Here is a 14,728-nt window from a genome sequence, read left to right on the forward strand (position 1 = left end):
CATCGGTTGAAAGGAGTTTTTTAAAATTAAAATTATCGAAAACATATATGAGATCGTCAATGTCGCAAGAAAAATTAAATGGATTGACAATTTTATGTATTGAGAAAGACATTTTCGAAAATCTTGAAATTGATAATATTATAGACGATTTTGCAAATAGAAATACTAGAAGAAATCGTTATAAATGAATTGTATATTATTAAAAATTTATTTTAGACCTTATTTTATTTTTTTCGCCCCGGGCCTCCTGAGTCGAAGGACCGGGGTTGTCAATTCGTCCCAAGGTCAATACGGAGAAGGTAAATTATAGACGATTATTAATCTTTGGAATAATGAATTAATGTTGAATTGTTGATCTTATGAGAAGAGGACAAATAAAATAATATATCAAAACAATAAGTTACGTAAGCATCTCAATATAATCTGATGAAGATCTAAATCAGAATATTTGTAAGTAGGAGACTAAGATTTAGATGAAGGCTCTTGATCATATTTTCTTTCCATTCTTGAACTCCTAGCATTAGCAGTTTCAGGACAAAACATACATACGTTAATTGACTCAAATGTCAATTTGATCAAACTAAAAAGAAGGAACTGATACCATAATTACAATCACGGGAGAAAGTCATAGCATCTGATACCATAATCAGTACCTACTGATAAACAAGAATTGAATTTAAGCGAATATCCTTGGGAAGAAATATTTATACAAAATGAGGTTGCAGCTAATCAAAACAAGAAGATAGTAGTGTTGGGATATGTCTCGTGTTATGCGCAGAAATAAAAACATAATAATTCCTGATTATTATATTACATACATTATACGTGATTATTATATTACATACATTATACGTATTTGAGGATATAACTGTCTCGGGTTATAGTGCAGTGGTATAATATTTAGGTTGTCATTCAATCATCTACGATTGAATCCCTAGTTATACTGAATTTGTAGAATTTTTTTTTCAAATGGGACATATAAGTAAAGGATGCTGGGCTTCTGAATACCCGCCACGAGTGCTTCCCGAATTATCCTGATGACCGGTAGAAAACTTCTGTAGGGTCGGACCGATCATCCAAGGTTCGATATTACCTACCTTGGTTAATCATTTTTTTTCATTAAGGATACTATTGGTTAATCTAAACGCATGAAAGACGAATTAATTAAAGTGATAAAAATTTACAACGATCTCCCGCAGATCTGTAATCGGCAATGGTGAAACTCACTGTCGGAAGTGTGATCACGGATCAGAAAGCCCTCCACAATTCCACGAACCAAATCCCACCGTCTCAGATGTCCTTCTCTAGTTCTCATTGCCTTCGTTTTCTACTTCGTTGTTATTCTTAAATGATCCTTGACTCTCCCCTTTATATAGGGAAATAGCCCAAGGGTATAATGGAAAATATGAAATTTTTCATTATAAGTAGTGGGAAACGTGGGTCATGTTTTCACGTTTCTCACTTTCTCATTTTCTACATCTCACACTCGTCCAAGATAAACAGTGTGTTAATTTCATATCCTTAATATGAATATCAACGATTTTTAATCTATCATGGCTGAAGACAAAATACAAAAATATTCTAAAAGGTTCCAGCTAAATCCGAACACCATGACCAAGGATGAAATAATGAACACCGTGACCAAAGATGAGACGACGACCGAACTTTACCTATCAAGTGCTTCGAGGTACCTCTGTTTACTTATTTCGAAGAAGATTTTCATGGAATACCTATTGTCTTGAACTTTAGTGAAACCACTTAGATAATTTTTCAGCTTCATCCCATTCCCCGGTCTGAACAAGATCCCCGAAGTGTTTCATGTTGAAATAGAAGAGGACTCCTGCTCCAGCCTACCAGATAACCAGACATTTAATCGAAAGACCAACAGAAGTTAAGAACTCTAGAAGATGTGCGCGAACATGCGTGTGAAGAGTTTTCTTGAATTTAGCATCGTCACGGGTGAGCAAAAATTGGATTAAATCAATAAATCGATTACATCAATCGAATTTAAAAATTCAGTTCGATTTATTTAAAAATTCAATTTTTTATTTGATTCGGATTTGATTTTAAATTTTTTTATTCAGTTAAATCGAATAGACTGAATACATCGAATTTTTGAATCAAATCAAATTTTTAAACCATAAATTTTAGATCGAACCCAATTTTTATTAAACCAAATCAAATTTTTAGAAAAAATTGATTTATTCGATTCGATTTGTTTGATTTTATTGAAAATTCGGTTCAATTCAATTTAGTTTTTATCGAAAATCGGTTCGATTCAGTTTGTTCGAAAAAAAATTGGTTCAGTTCAGTTAATTTAGTTCGGTTCAGTTCAATTTTAACCGAATACTTACCCCTAATTAGGAAAACAAACTACCTACTCAAAGAAACATTTCGGCGTCCATAGAGGAAGTGTGAAGCTCTCCGAGCACAAAGCCTCCTTAGAATACGCCGCAGAGATCCAATCGAGAATAACCCTAGATGCTCGTCGCAAGAACTCAGCGAACTCAGCAGAGCGCCGGAGAAAGAAAGAAATTAGAAATAATCAAATTTTAATCCTGCCTCATTTTATAACTATTATTAACGGATCTTTACAAATAAAATCCGTTAAATTTCATTCGATTTTTAAAATACTTTAATAAACTAAAAAAATAATAATTTAAATAAGGTCCACTTCAATGCTTGTGTTAGTTTATTTAACATCTTACCTCCATCTGCCTTTGTTACGGGTGCTTTTTGACAAGGGTTAGCATTCGGTTAATTTGATTAATTTGATATTAATTTTGTATAAATTCTTTTTATTATTATTTTAAACAAATTTAGTTAATTTGGTGTTAATTGAAATAACTAATTTGATTAATTCAATTTTAGTAAAATTTTGATTTGATTCGGTTAGTCAACACTAAATTAGTTTTTGGTTAATTCGATTAATTTATGAACCGAATTAACCGAATGTTCATCCCTATTTCTTGTAGCCGTTCGGATCTTTTAGTGCTCTATCCTTGGTACATTTTTGATTTTCTATATGATTTCAACGTGGTTTCACTTGATGAATTCATTAAAAAAAATGAAAATATAAAATACCTCAATTTCACGCCTAAATTATATATTTTTAATATTTTTAATCTTATAAATATATTTAATGAGGATTTTTTTTTAAGAAACCCTTAAATAGACATCTATTAGGGGACTAAGGGATCCGAAGTGTTCTGGTAAGATTATTTTTTTAAGACTTTAATGTTTTCTTAAAAAATAAATATTAAAAATATTATTAGAGATATTTCATTTTATTAGTAGAATTTAAAAGGATAATTTTCGATACTAGATTATTTTCAAAACTCTATCTTTTCCAAACCTTACTTTTTTATTAATAAAATTTTAAAATTAAAAATTTATGTTAAATTTTTTAAGCATAATTTATTAAAATATAATATATATCATATTTTTAATAAAATAAATAAAATTAAAATTTTCTAAAATAATATTAAAAATACTAATTAATTTGACAATGAGTAATAAATTATTACAATACTATTAATATATATTTTAATTATTAATTTTTAAAAAATTATTGATCAATTTTAACTTCGATAAAGGTAAGTTGACACCATAATAAAATTATTATTGTGTGACCAAGAAATAACAATTTTAATTACAGATATCGTCACTACGGATAATAGATCTTTACCAGGATCCCATATTGATAAGAGCTTCATACATCACGTTATTTTTCTTTATCAAATTTAACTTTAATAAATTTTTAATCAAATTTAGTTATCTAAAAATATTTAGTTGGTAAACAGGTGAATTATTTTAAAAAATAAAAAAAGGAGAATATTCATAATAACTTATACAGGATGACAGAAGATAAAAAAACACATAAAATATAAAAATAAATAATACTATAATATTTAAAATGTTTTACTTTTCTAAAATATTTTTTAAAAATATCAATTACTATAAGTAATAAATATTTTTAATTTATTAACCGAACTTAATTTTGATCAATAAATTAATTTTTTTATCAATAAAAAATAAGAAAAATAAAATCACATTTTAATAAAAATAAAAATAAATTACGAATCAAACATAACTTTAATTATAAAAAATTAACCCTCCCGTGTAAAAGGTTATTGTACTAGAAAAAATATTTCGCATGATTTATTCTCTTCTAAAGAGTGTGAGGTCGTTCTGAAGAAGTTGCTAAGATAACGGCTTTATCTTTTGCTTACAATAAAAAAAAATTAAAATCATCAATTAAATCTAATTGCGATGAGTAAACAAAATTTAATTTGATGAGTAAAAAATTAAAATTACATGAAATATAAGGCCTGTGCCTTGGGCCCTTGAGCTGGGCCTGGCCTCTTGCTCTGCTAGCTTGAGTGAATCAACCACTTTTGCCATCTCAACCTGGAGCGAAGCAATTTTCATCATCTGACTTCTTGATGGCATTGATGAAATTGAGCTCCTTTGCTTCCCACTCGGTGCTTGAATTGCTTTTTTCGGTTTCAAATATTTCAACAGTCTTCTTGAGGCACACAATTTCATATTGTGCTTCATCGAGCATGGCTTCATACCTTTCCTCAGCATTCTTGATTTCTGAATTCAATTGCTCAATCTGAACCTTGTGCTCTGTCAAAAGCTTTTCTTAATTTTCTCTGGCTTCAGTAGACATTTCATGCAATGCTGCAGCTAAACCTTCCATTGCTTTTTTGACGTTCTCTCCTTCATCTTTGCAGGCATTGAGCTCGGCAATGAGTTCAGTCTTCTACATCAACAGACAACAGACACTCGATTTCTGAAGCAGAAACATTGCATTTGTCCAGTAGTGAGTGTGACCTCCCTTCTTCCAGCTTTGTAAGCTCAACTTTTAATAGGTAAACTGTCTTCCCAAGCTTACTGTTTCTTGCTGTGATAAACCCAGCTTCCTATCTGTCCATAGAAGCCAACTACTCCCTTGCTTTCTTAAAGTCTTCCTCAACAACTACCAACTTCAACTGCAGCTCTGAGTCTTTCAATGTCCTCTTTGGTTTCTACTATCAAAATCTTAGAGTTTTAGCAGCCAATAAGCATCAGCAATCTGAAGAAGCCATAAACATAGTCTATGATTCTTATTTTACTTACTTCAGGAGTCGTATTGTTCTTGATTGGTATTGGCGGCTTCCACTCTGCCTTCTTTGGTGATTGCTCAATTGAAGAACGCAGCTTTAGCACCGGCGAGGGTAGTTTCTGCACAGGGGTAGAGGATAGCTTTGCCACAGGAGATGGCGATCCAGAGTCCAACTTGGAAAAACCATTTCTAGTTGTTTTTGTAACCTTGGGAGTTATTGGCGGTGTAGCCTTTGTCATTTGAGGCCTCGAGGAACTGGATCTGCTTAAACCAGAATAGCCTTAGCCTTTTAACATCCAGAAAACTTAACCTTCGGGATAATCTTAAATATATTAATTATTATAAGCTCATATGTTATAATGAAATCTAATATAGATCTTTTTGTTCTTTATTTCTTGTCTCAAAATTATAACCTTGTGCACTCTGATATTTTCTTTATTTTTTATTTTTACATCTTCATTTAAATCTCTTCCTATTTAAATCATTTGGTTTGTCAAAAAAAATTATATTGCCTTATATAAATTCTCCCAAACATCTCGTTGGATGAAAATACCTCTTTCAGCTACTTTATTTCCTCATTTTACACTAATAGCTAAGTAAATTCACCTTTAATGTATCTTATTGAATAAGATTACTTATTTTCCTTTTTCTAAAATTCCTATACTTCTACATTATACCATCAAAATTTTTTATTTAAAGGCATCTATCCTTTTGACTCACCGATTATGTTTTAGCTAGTGTTATCAAATTTGACGTCATTTTATCTTATGTCATATTCAAGTTGTCATTTATTTTTATTAATATTTATTCTTTTATCCTCTCCTTAAAAGTATTTTATTTTTTATCATTTAACTTTCACTACTTCTTGATCATAGGAGTTATTCGCATTTTCCTTTGATACTATAGTTGAGGCATTGTATTTAATAGTCTAATCTTGTTGGTGTGATCGACCTTTAGTCGAGGTTGACTGAATTGAACAAACTCGAGTTGACTCAAATTGGATTTCGATGTTTGAGTAATATGTAGATAGTAAAGTGAAATGGCGAGTAGGTCAATATTGACCGGATATTTGATAATGTCGGAAGTCCATCATGAGGTTGGCATGAGGCGAGAAAAGTCCAAGTGGGTCACGATTGATCAGACACTTGGTAATCGGAAGATCAACAGGAATTTGGCACGAAGATGAGATGTCCAAGTGGATCACGGTTAACCAAACACTTGGTGGTCGAAAGTCCAATAGGCAGTTGACATGAAAAGGAAAGTCCAAGTGGGTTATTAAAGATCGAACACTTTGTATGAGAAGTGAAGTCCAGTTAGTCATGACAGATCAGACAGTTGGCATGAGAAATAAAATCCAAATGGGGTCATGGAGGACCGAACAATTAATTATGATGGAAGTCCTAGTAGGTCAAAGTTAACTAAATGTCACACAATAAGGAAGTCTTGACAAGTCAAGATTGATTGGATGTCAGACAATGATGAAGTCCAAATATGTCAAAGTTGATCGGATGCTAGGCAACAGGAAATTTCAACGGGTCAAGGTTGACCTGATATTAAGCACAAAAAATCTTAGTAAGTTGAGATTAACCGGACACTAAGCAATATTCAAATTCAAGCAAGGTTGAAACATGAGTATTAGTTGATTGATCGGGTATATTGATGAACTCTAAACCTCGAAATTAGAGTTTGAGGTGTTTTTAGAGTTTTGCTATAGTAATTAGGGTTTCTAATACAGTAACTAGGTTTGCTACAATGGTTAGGGTTCGCTATAAACTCCAAACCCCAAAAATAGGGTTTGCTATAGCAATTTTAGGATTTGCTACCGTAAATAGGCTTAGAGTTTCCTGCTATAGTACTTTTGCTACTGTAGTTTTCGATTGGCGACTTTTAGCAATCGATTGGTAGCAACGTAACAGCAAACATAACACTGCAAAATTGATTGGCCAGTTCGACTAGAGGCAAGTAATAGATTGATGATTTCTATCAATCAATTGCTAAGGTAAAACAAAAATCGTTCTGTAAGTTTAAATGGTTGGATTCGATGGTAATCTATTGGTGAAGGTAAGCAATTGATTGTTAGGCGAAAATTAGTCAAAATACAATCCTATAAAAAGTGTTTCGAGATCATTTGAAAGCTAATTCTTGAGGATTTTAGAGTGAAGTATTGTTATATTTTCGAATCAACAAAGACAATTTCAAACAACAAGAAAGCATCCAAATAAGTTGTTCATTAAAAAATTGTTTTTTGATTTCATTTACATTTATATTTATTTTTCTTGGTATCTTCTTGTAAGAACCTTTGGTAAAAGGTTTTTCTACCTTTTTCTTGTAATGCTCTTGTAAGAACTTATGGTAAAAGGTTTTTTTTTTTTTTTTTTTTTTTACCGTTGAAAGGATTCGAAAAGGAGAAAATAATACCAAGTAAAATATTAACATTGTGCCTGTGGTATCAAGTTTGAGTCAAGTTTTCTACTACACATTTAAACGATGAGCTCAAGATCAAGATAAAACAAACGAAGCTATTCACCCCCTAGCTCACATGTTTCATCTTTTTTCAAAAACCTATTAGTCCATTATAAGTTTATATGTTATCGTGAAATGTAATATAATTTTTTTTTAAAATAATAACTACCATTCATTTTACCATATTCCTTATTTCTTACTCTATTTTTATTGAGATATTCTCTTATTAAAATCATTTAGTTTGTCAAAAAAAAATTTTATACAACTCATAGTGTCTTTATATAATTCTAAGTAGGTTATAATCGGACACCTGATATATTGGATAGGAAGAAAAAATATAAGGGGGCGTTTGGTTTAGGGTAATAGGAGTGGGGAATGGGAATGAGAATCATTGATTCCCATTGTTAATGTTTGGATTATAGGAATAGGAATACAAATAAGGGAATGAATCATTGAAATTGGGTAATGACTCATTCCCATGTACCTCCCCTTCAATGAGTCATTACCCTATTTTCATCAATCAAAATATTCCCTTATTCCAAAAATACCCTTGACTTAAAACTAAAATTTTCTCCATTAATATCAAATATCAAAATATATTTATTTATTTATTTTTTCTTTCATATCACTTATCTCTCCTTATTCTCTCTCATTATATTTTCTCTCTCATCATAGTTTCTCTCTCATCATTTTATCACACATTTTCTCTCTCCTTAATCTCTCCTATCACACTCTCTTTCCTCTTTTTTTCTCATTACATTTTCTCTCTCATCATACTTTCTCTCTTCTCAATCTCTTCCATCGCACTTTCTTCCTTCTTTTGTTCCTCATCACACTTTCTCTCTCATCACACTTTCTCTCTCCTCAATCTCTCCCATCACACTCTCTTTTCTCTTTTTTCTCATCACACTTTCTCTCTCATCATACTTTCTCTCTCCTCAATCTCTCTTATCACACTTCCTCCTTTTTTCCTCAACACACTTTCTCTCTCATCATACTTTCTCTCTCCTCAATCTCTCCCATCAGACTCTCTTTTCTCATCACACTTTCTCTCTCATCATACGTTCTCTCTTCTCAATCTCTCTTATCACACTTCCTCCTTTTTTCCTCAACACACTTTCTCTCTCATCATACTTTCTCTCTCCTCAATCTCTCTTGCCACACTTACTCCTTTTTTCCTCAACACACTTTCTCTCTCATCATACTTTCTCTCTCCTCAATCTCTCCCATCATATTCACTGTTCTTTTTTCTCTCACCATACTTTCTCTCTCCTCAATCTCTCTCATCACACTCTCTCTCCTCATTTTTTCTCACTATATTTTCTCTCTCTTCATCCTCTCCTATCATACTTTCTCTCACATCATATTGTCTCTCATCATGCTCTCTCCAATCACACTCTCTTTTTTCATTTTTTCTCATCACACTTTCTCTCTCTTCATTCTTTCTTATCACACTTTCTCTCTCATAATTCTCTTTCATCATATTTTTCTCTCACATTCATCTTTCTCTTACATCTAATTTTTTCTCTTATTTTCCTTTAAGGGTAAAAAAGGAAACTTTGATTTATTCCGATAGAAGATATACAACTAACCAAACATTGCTTTTAAGAGTGATATCCATGCTCATACCCATTCCCATTCCACAATACAATGATTCCCATTCCGATTCCTATTCCTAGGAAAGAACCAAACGCCCCCTAAGATCAGATATGGTCAAGTTCCTTAATATTATCGGGTCAGATATGGTTATCGGGTACCTATTGTCGGAATATTAGAATAAAATTGAGTCGCTGATTATCAGGAAGCTGATGTGCCAAATTTATTAAAATAATAACAAATATTTTTTAAAAATAAAAAATAATAATCCAATGAGCGGAATATTAGAAATCTTAATGTTGTTAATGACATTAGAACGGTTATGGGATTTATTTTATGTTCAATTCGGCCCCAGAAAATGTCACTGTGAAAATAAAATAAAATTTAATTATCAGAATTAAAAATTCCCCTCTGTGATCAACTGTGGCTCCCATTGCAAGAGCCAATGGCGATGAGAGGAATCTTTAAGGGTGGAATTTTTAGCTGGATTTGTAATTATTTTATTTTCAATTTTTTATTTAATTATTCCTTACTAATTATTTCCAAGGAAATTAATTAATAATTAATTAACCAAACTCAAATACATTTTTTTTTTAAAAAAAAATGCATACTATTACTAATTAACTTTTTAAAGATATATTTTCTTTATGAAATATTACGTTAGTTGGTTGGCATTAAATATTTTTCTTTGAAATCCAATACTAAGATCCTGGCGTTCCAAATTAGTAATCGGATAAGATACAAGTAGACGGTTGAATGGAATAAAAAAAATTATTAATATATAAGATATTTGATCCTATAATGAATAAGAAAATAAATAAAAATATTATCTTATACATTTTTATACGAGCGACCATAAATAAAAATATTATAAGATAATATAATATTATCTTATATTATCTTATATATTATCTTATATGAACAAACATGTTCAAAATTTATTTTTTTTAATTTCTCTTATTTGTATAAAATAATTTTTCTCTATTTCTTCTTATATTAAAATGAAATTCTCTTTTTTCTCTCTAGTAATTGCATACAACAATTATTGTAATATTTATTTTTAAAAATCAGTATCACAGTTTAATTATACTAACTACCACTATAGAGATAGTGCTGGTCTTTAAAAATAAGCATCCGATATCCTTGGTGTTGTTTTTTAAAAAACACATTATTATTAATTTTTAAAAAAGAGTATTGATGTATAGAGAAAGCACGAAAGTGTTTTTTAAAAATCAGTATTAAAATCATACTGATCTTTAAAAATCAACATCAAATTAAAATGATATTAATTTTTAAAAATCAACACCAAATTAAAAATCACATCATCTTATGCTTTTTTTAAAAAATACTTTTGTATTGATTTTTAAAAAATCAATGATATAGAGAGAGGGCTCATGTGTTACCAGCTTTTTTTAGAAAAAAAAAATACCTTGGTGACATTGATGATTTTTATAAATCAACAACTTAGTAGGTGTTTTTAAAAAAACAATATCATCTCGATGCTAGTACTTTAAAGACCATTATTGGTGATGATTTTTAAAAATTAATATTATACTAGTGTTGATGAGTATATAATATTTAAGTTGGGATAAAAATCAGTGATTATTATATATAAAGTTTTATTTTATTTTCAGAGGAATGAGAAAATAATTATTGTTGACCAAGCAAATAGCCACTTATCATCTGTTTATTTGGGGAGTGAAAAATAAAATTAAAGAAAAGTTTTTATCACTTATTTTATTGAAATTTTCAAATGGAAGAAAAACATAATCCATCTACGACTAATTTTGGAATCAAAATCATCTTAAAATCAGACGGAAAACAGCAGATAGAAAAAAATGACTTATGTATCGCTTTTCATTCATAAAATTACACCATATACTAAAAAATAATGACATGTGTATCCTTTTTAACTTACAAAATTATACCATATACTAAAAAAATAATGCATGTACCATTTTTTATTTATAAAATTAAGTTGCATGTATCTATCTTCCTCTATTAAGATAAATAAAAATACAAAGGAAGAGATTTCTTCACCTTTTCTATTCTCTTCCTCTAAGAATAATTTTTTTCCATAAATTTCTTTCTTGATTTTTATCCGCGAGTAAACATAGCATTAAGTTTTGACCGGGGCATGTGTCCATGTCTAGGGTTGTAAATGAACCAAATATTCATGAACAAGTTTGGTGTTTGACTTGGTAAGAGCTTGTTTATGTTCATTCAATATATATAAGATTAATTAAACAAACAAACCTGAACAGCTCGTTAAACTAAATAAACAAGTTGAACACATATGTGTTAAGCTTATTAACGTTCATAAATAACATTCGTGAATAATGTTCATGAACACAAACCATATTCATTAATCAAATTCTTTTCAATATGCTAAATAAACAATAAAATAAAATAAATAAATAAATTTAAATTATCAAGTTCAATAACCAATTAAACAACTAAAAGTTTCATAAACAATCAAATAACCTTGAATTGAGAGCTTGATAACATCTAAATGAACAAAGCTCAAGCCAAACTTGAATTGAGAGCTTAATAACATCTAAATGAACCAAGCTCAAGTCATGCTTCAAACAAATTCAAACACATAAAAAATAAATCAAGCTAAGCTTGAACACTGATTTAAAAAGTTTAGTTCATTTTAAGTTCAACTCCGCTCAACTTAGTTATCTTAAAAAATAAATTTGAACACCCTAAAACTTAGCCCGGCTTATTTACCGTCCTACCCATGTTTATACACACGTGGGCAATTATTCCTTTTCTCCACGACAATTTGGAGTGGCGTTTTAAAAAGTTCCCCTGTAAAATATATTTATTTTTAATTTTGTTTAGGTGCAGTATAAGCAATATTGTTCTTGGGTCTCATTCACACTGCTCATCTCCTCCTTGGTCAAACATGTCGGCAACGGCCTTTGAGTCATCGACATTCAAGAGAGCAGAGCGAGGCGAGGCGAAGGCGAAGCGATGAGAACCGTCGCTAATGGATGCTCCTATTTGGTGCTTCCTTCTTCGCGGATATCTTTCCTGCGCGTTTCCTTCCTCCACAGAGGTCGATTCGGGAGCTTCGGTAGCCGCTCGTGGAAGACTCCGCCCTCCGTCTACTGCACGATCTCCAAAAGCGACACGGTGGAGGAGGACCGACGACGCCTGCGCCAGGTCGAGGACTATAATACCGCCATGAAGCGCATGATGAGGAACCCCTACGAGTATCACCACGATCTCGGTAAAATTAGACTTCTGTGCTCTCTCTGTCTTTCTCGTGCGAAATCAATAGGTTATTTGTCGATTAGGTTTAGTTTTCTCTTTCACATTTCCGTAAAAATCGGATCTTGGTTGAACATTTTGTCATCGGTAGAGAGCATCCACAGAATATGCAGCTCTACTTCCCTCTTTTTGCTTTGATCTCCTGTGCAGCTTTAGAATCCCCTTAGGCATCATTAAGCATGGTTGCTTGTGGATAAGATGCCCGATGGCATGATTCAGGAAAATCTCAATCATATTTCTCCGGACGATTGTCGATAGACCGTCAAAGACATGAGCATCTGAACTGAAATGGGAGCTTACCGACTATGGCCTAGTAATTTTAGTTAGCCGATCTGTTATTTTATATTTTGTTTCATTTTTAGTTTATGGACTAAGCAAGTTTAGAATGAAGTAATAGATCGTTTGAAAGATTAGTGAAACTTGCAATCTAGTATACAAAAGACAGAAATCCATGCTGCGATGATGATATTTGATCAAAGCAATGTTATTTGGTGCAAACATATCAGATAATCAATACTTTGGTTCGTAGGCATGAACTATACTGTCATTAATGATAGTTTAATTGTGGGCTCCCAGCCTCAAAAGCCTGAGGACATTGATCACCTAAAAGAGGCAGAAAAAGTTGCATACATCTTGTGCTTGCAGCAAGACAAAGACATTGAATATTGGGGAATAAATTTTCAAGCTATTCTTACCAGATGCAAAGAAGTCGGTATTCGCCACATGAGAAGGCCGGTAAGCTATTCTCTCTGACTGCCTTTGACAATTTTCTGGTGTCTGGAAGAACATATCTTATATCTGGAACTATTTTGATGCTTAGTTTGTTGTATTAATACCCTTTTTTGCCTTTTCACTGAACTGTGTGATTCATGTGTCATGGTTATTGTCTATACTGAACTTTTGAGGACAAAATTCATTTGTTTTGGAAACTATACAATAAAGGAGCCTAATAGGTGTGCTAGGCATTACCCTTGGAATATCTTATTCTTAAAGAACAGCCTGATTGATGTATTTGAGTTAATAAATCTAATTGAATTTGAAGTTAATGCACAACAATAAGGTCTCTGGTCTAATGTACAAGCTGTTCACCTTCAGACCTTATTGTTCTTACATTTATTTTTAAATATTAATTAGAAGTTAAAACCTTTTCAAGTATGTATTGTATTTGGTCTAATGATCTTACTTTCTACAATTGGACAATGGACAGTGGTTTGTGAGTCATCAAATACTAAGAATCATGGATAGTTTGTTTGGCTATTAAATGGTCAATTCATCTATGTTTCATAAAAGCATACTCTATAAGTCATACAAATAACATGATTACCTCAAAAATATTTCTTCGCTAACACTGTTGGCAAACTGCAAATACAGGCAACAGACTTTGATCCAGATTCATTGAGGAGTCAATTGCCAAAAGCAGTCTCTTCACTGGAATGGGCAATATCCAAGGGAAAAGGGAGAGTTTATGTCCATTGTACTGCCGGACTCGGAAGGGCACCTGCAGTGGCAATTGCTTATTTGTTTTGGTTCTGCGACATGAATGTAAGTTCAGCCGCATCTCCCTTTATTATGATTGAATCTGAATTTTTTCGGGTAAACCGAAAAACATAGCTTTACATTTTCCGATAGGATATGTTATCGAGATCAAGCTTATTTACATCTCATTGGCAACCCTACGCAGAGTTGCATTTCCTTTCCAGCATTTAGAATGACTGTATTAGGTACCAATAAGCATCTTTATTTGCTTCAAATCGATTGGGCAGCTCAAGATGGCCTATGACAATGTTACTTCAAAACGACCCTGTGGCCCTAACAAGCGAGCGATCAGAGGAGCAACCTACGACCTGGCTAAGAATGATCCTTGGAAAGAGCCATTTGAGACCTTACCTGAGCAAGCTTTTGAGGACGTTGCTGACTGGGAAAGAAAGCTAATTCAAGACACAGTTCGGGGGCTTCGTGGAACTTGAAGCAAAAATCAATACTCATATGATTTTGTAAACTTCACAGAGATGAAGTATATCAAAATAATGCCTTATGGGTGCCAGAATAAATAAATTTAATCGCTTCATTTGGTACTCAAATCAAAGTCTCAAATTTACTTTGATCTTTCTTTTGTAAGAAAAACAATATTCATATGACTGTTTCCATATTCATTTTCTTATATCCCTTAGTCAATTTTTTTATGTGCTTATCAATATTTAATTGAGTCTTCTATATATATATATATATATATTAGCAAAAATCAAATAGAACTTTCCATTCTTTTCTCTCCAAACTTCA

At 31.7% G+C, this 14,728-nt stretch overlaps 1 protein-coding gene across 1 annotated transcript; it reads left to right on the top strand.

Moving 5' to 3' along the window:
- The first annotated feature begins 12,063 nt into the window (after nt 1-12,063).
- Nucleotides 12,064-14,609, top strand: LOC122038916 (phosphoglucan phosphatase LSF2, chloroplastic-like). Its single transcript, XM_042598889.1, has 4 exons — nt 12,064-12,407; nt 12,978-13,183; nt 13,820-13,990; nt 14,212-14,609. The coding sequence occupies exons 1-4, from the start codon at nt 12,149-12,151 to the stop codon at nt 14,413-14,415; spliced, it is 840 nt and encodes a 279-aa protein (XP_042454823.1). The 5' UTR covers nt 12,064-12,148; the 3' UTR covers nt 14,416-14,609.
- Nucleotides 14,610-14,728: the final 119 nt, after the last annotated feature.

This window comes from Zingiber officinale, chromosome 1A (genome assembly GCF_018446385.1).
Source record: "Zingiber officinale cultivar Zhangliang chromosome 1A, Zo_v1.1, whole genome shotgun sequence".
In the NCBI taxonomy this organism is placed as follows: Eukaryota; Viridiplantae; Streptophyta; class Magnoliopsida; order Zingiberales; family Zingiberaceae; genus Zingiber; species Zingiber officinale.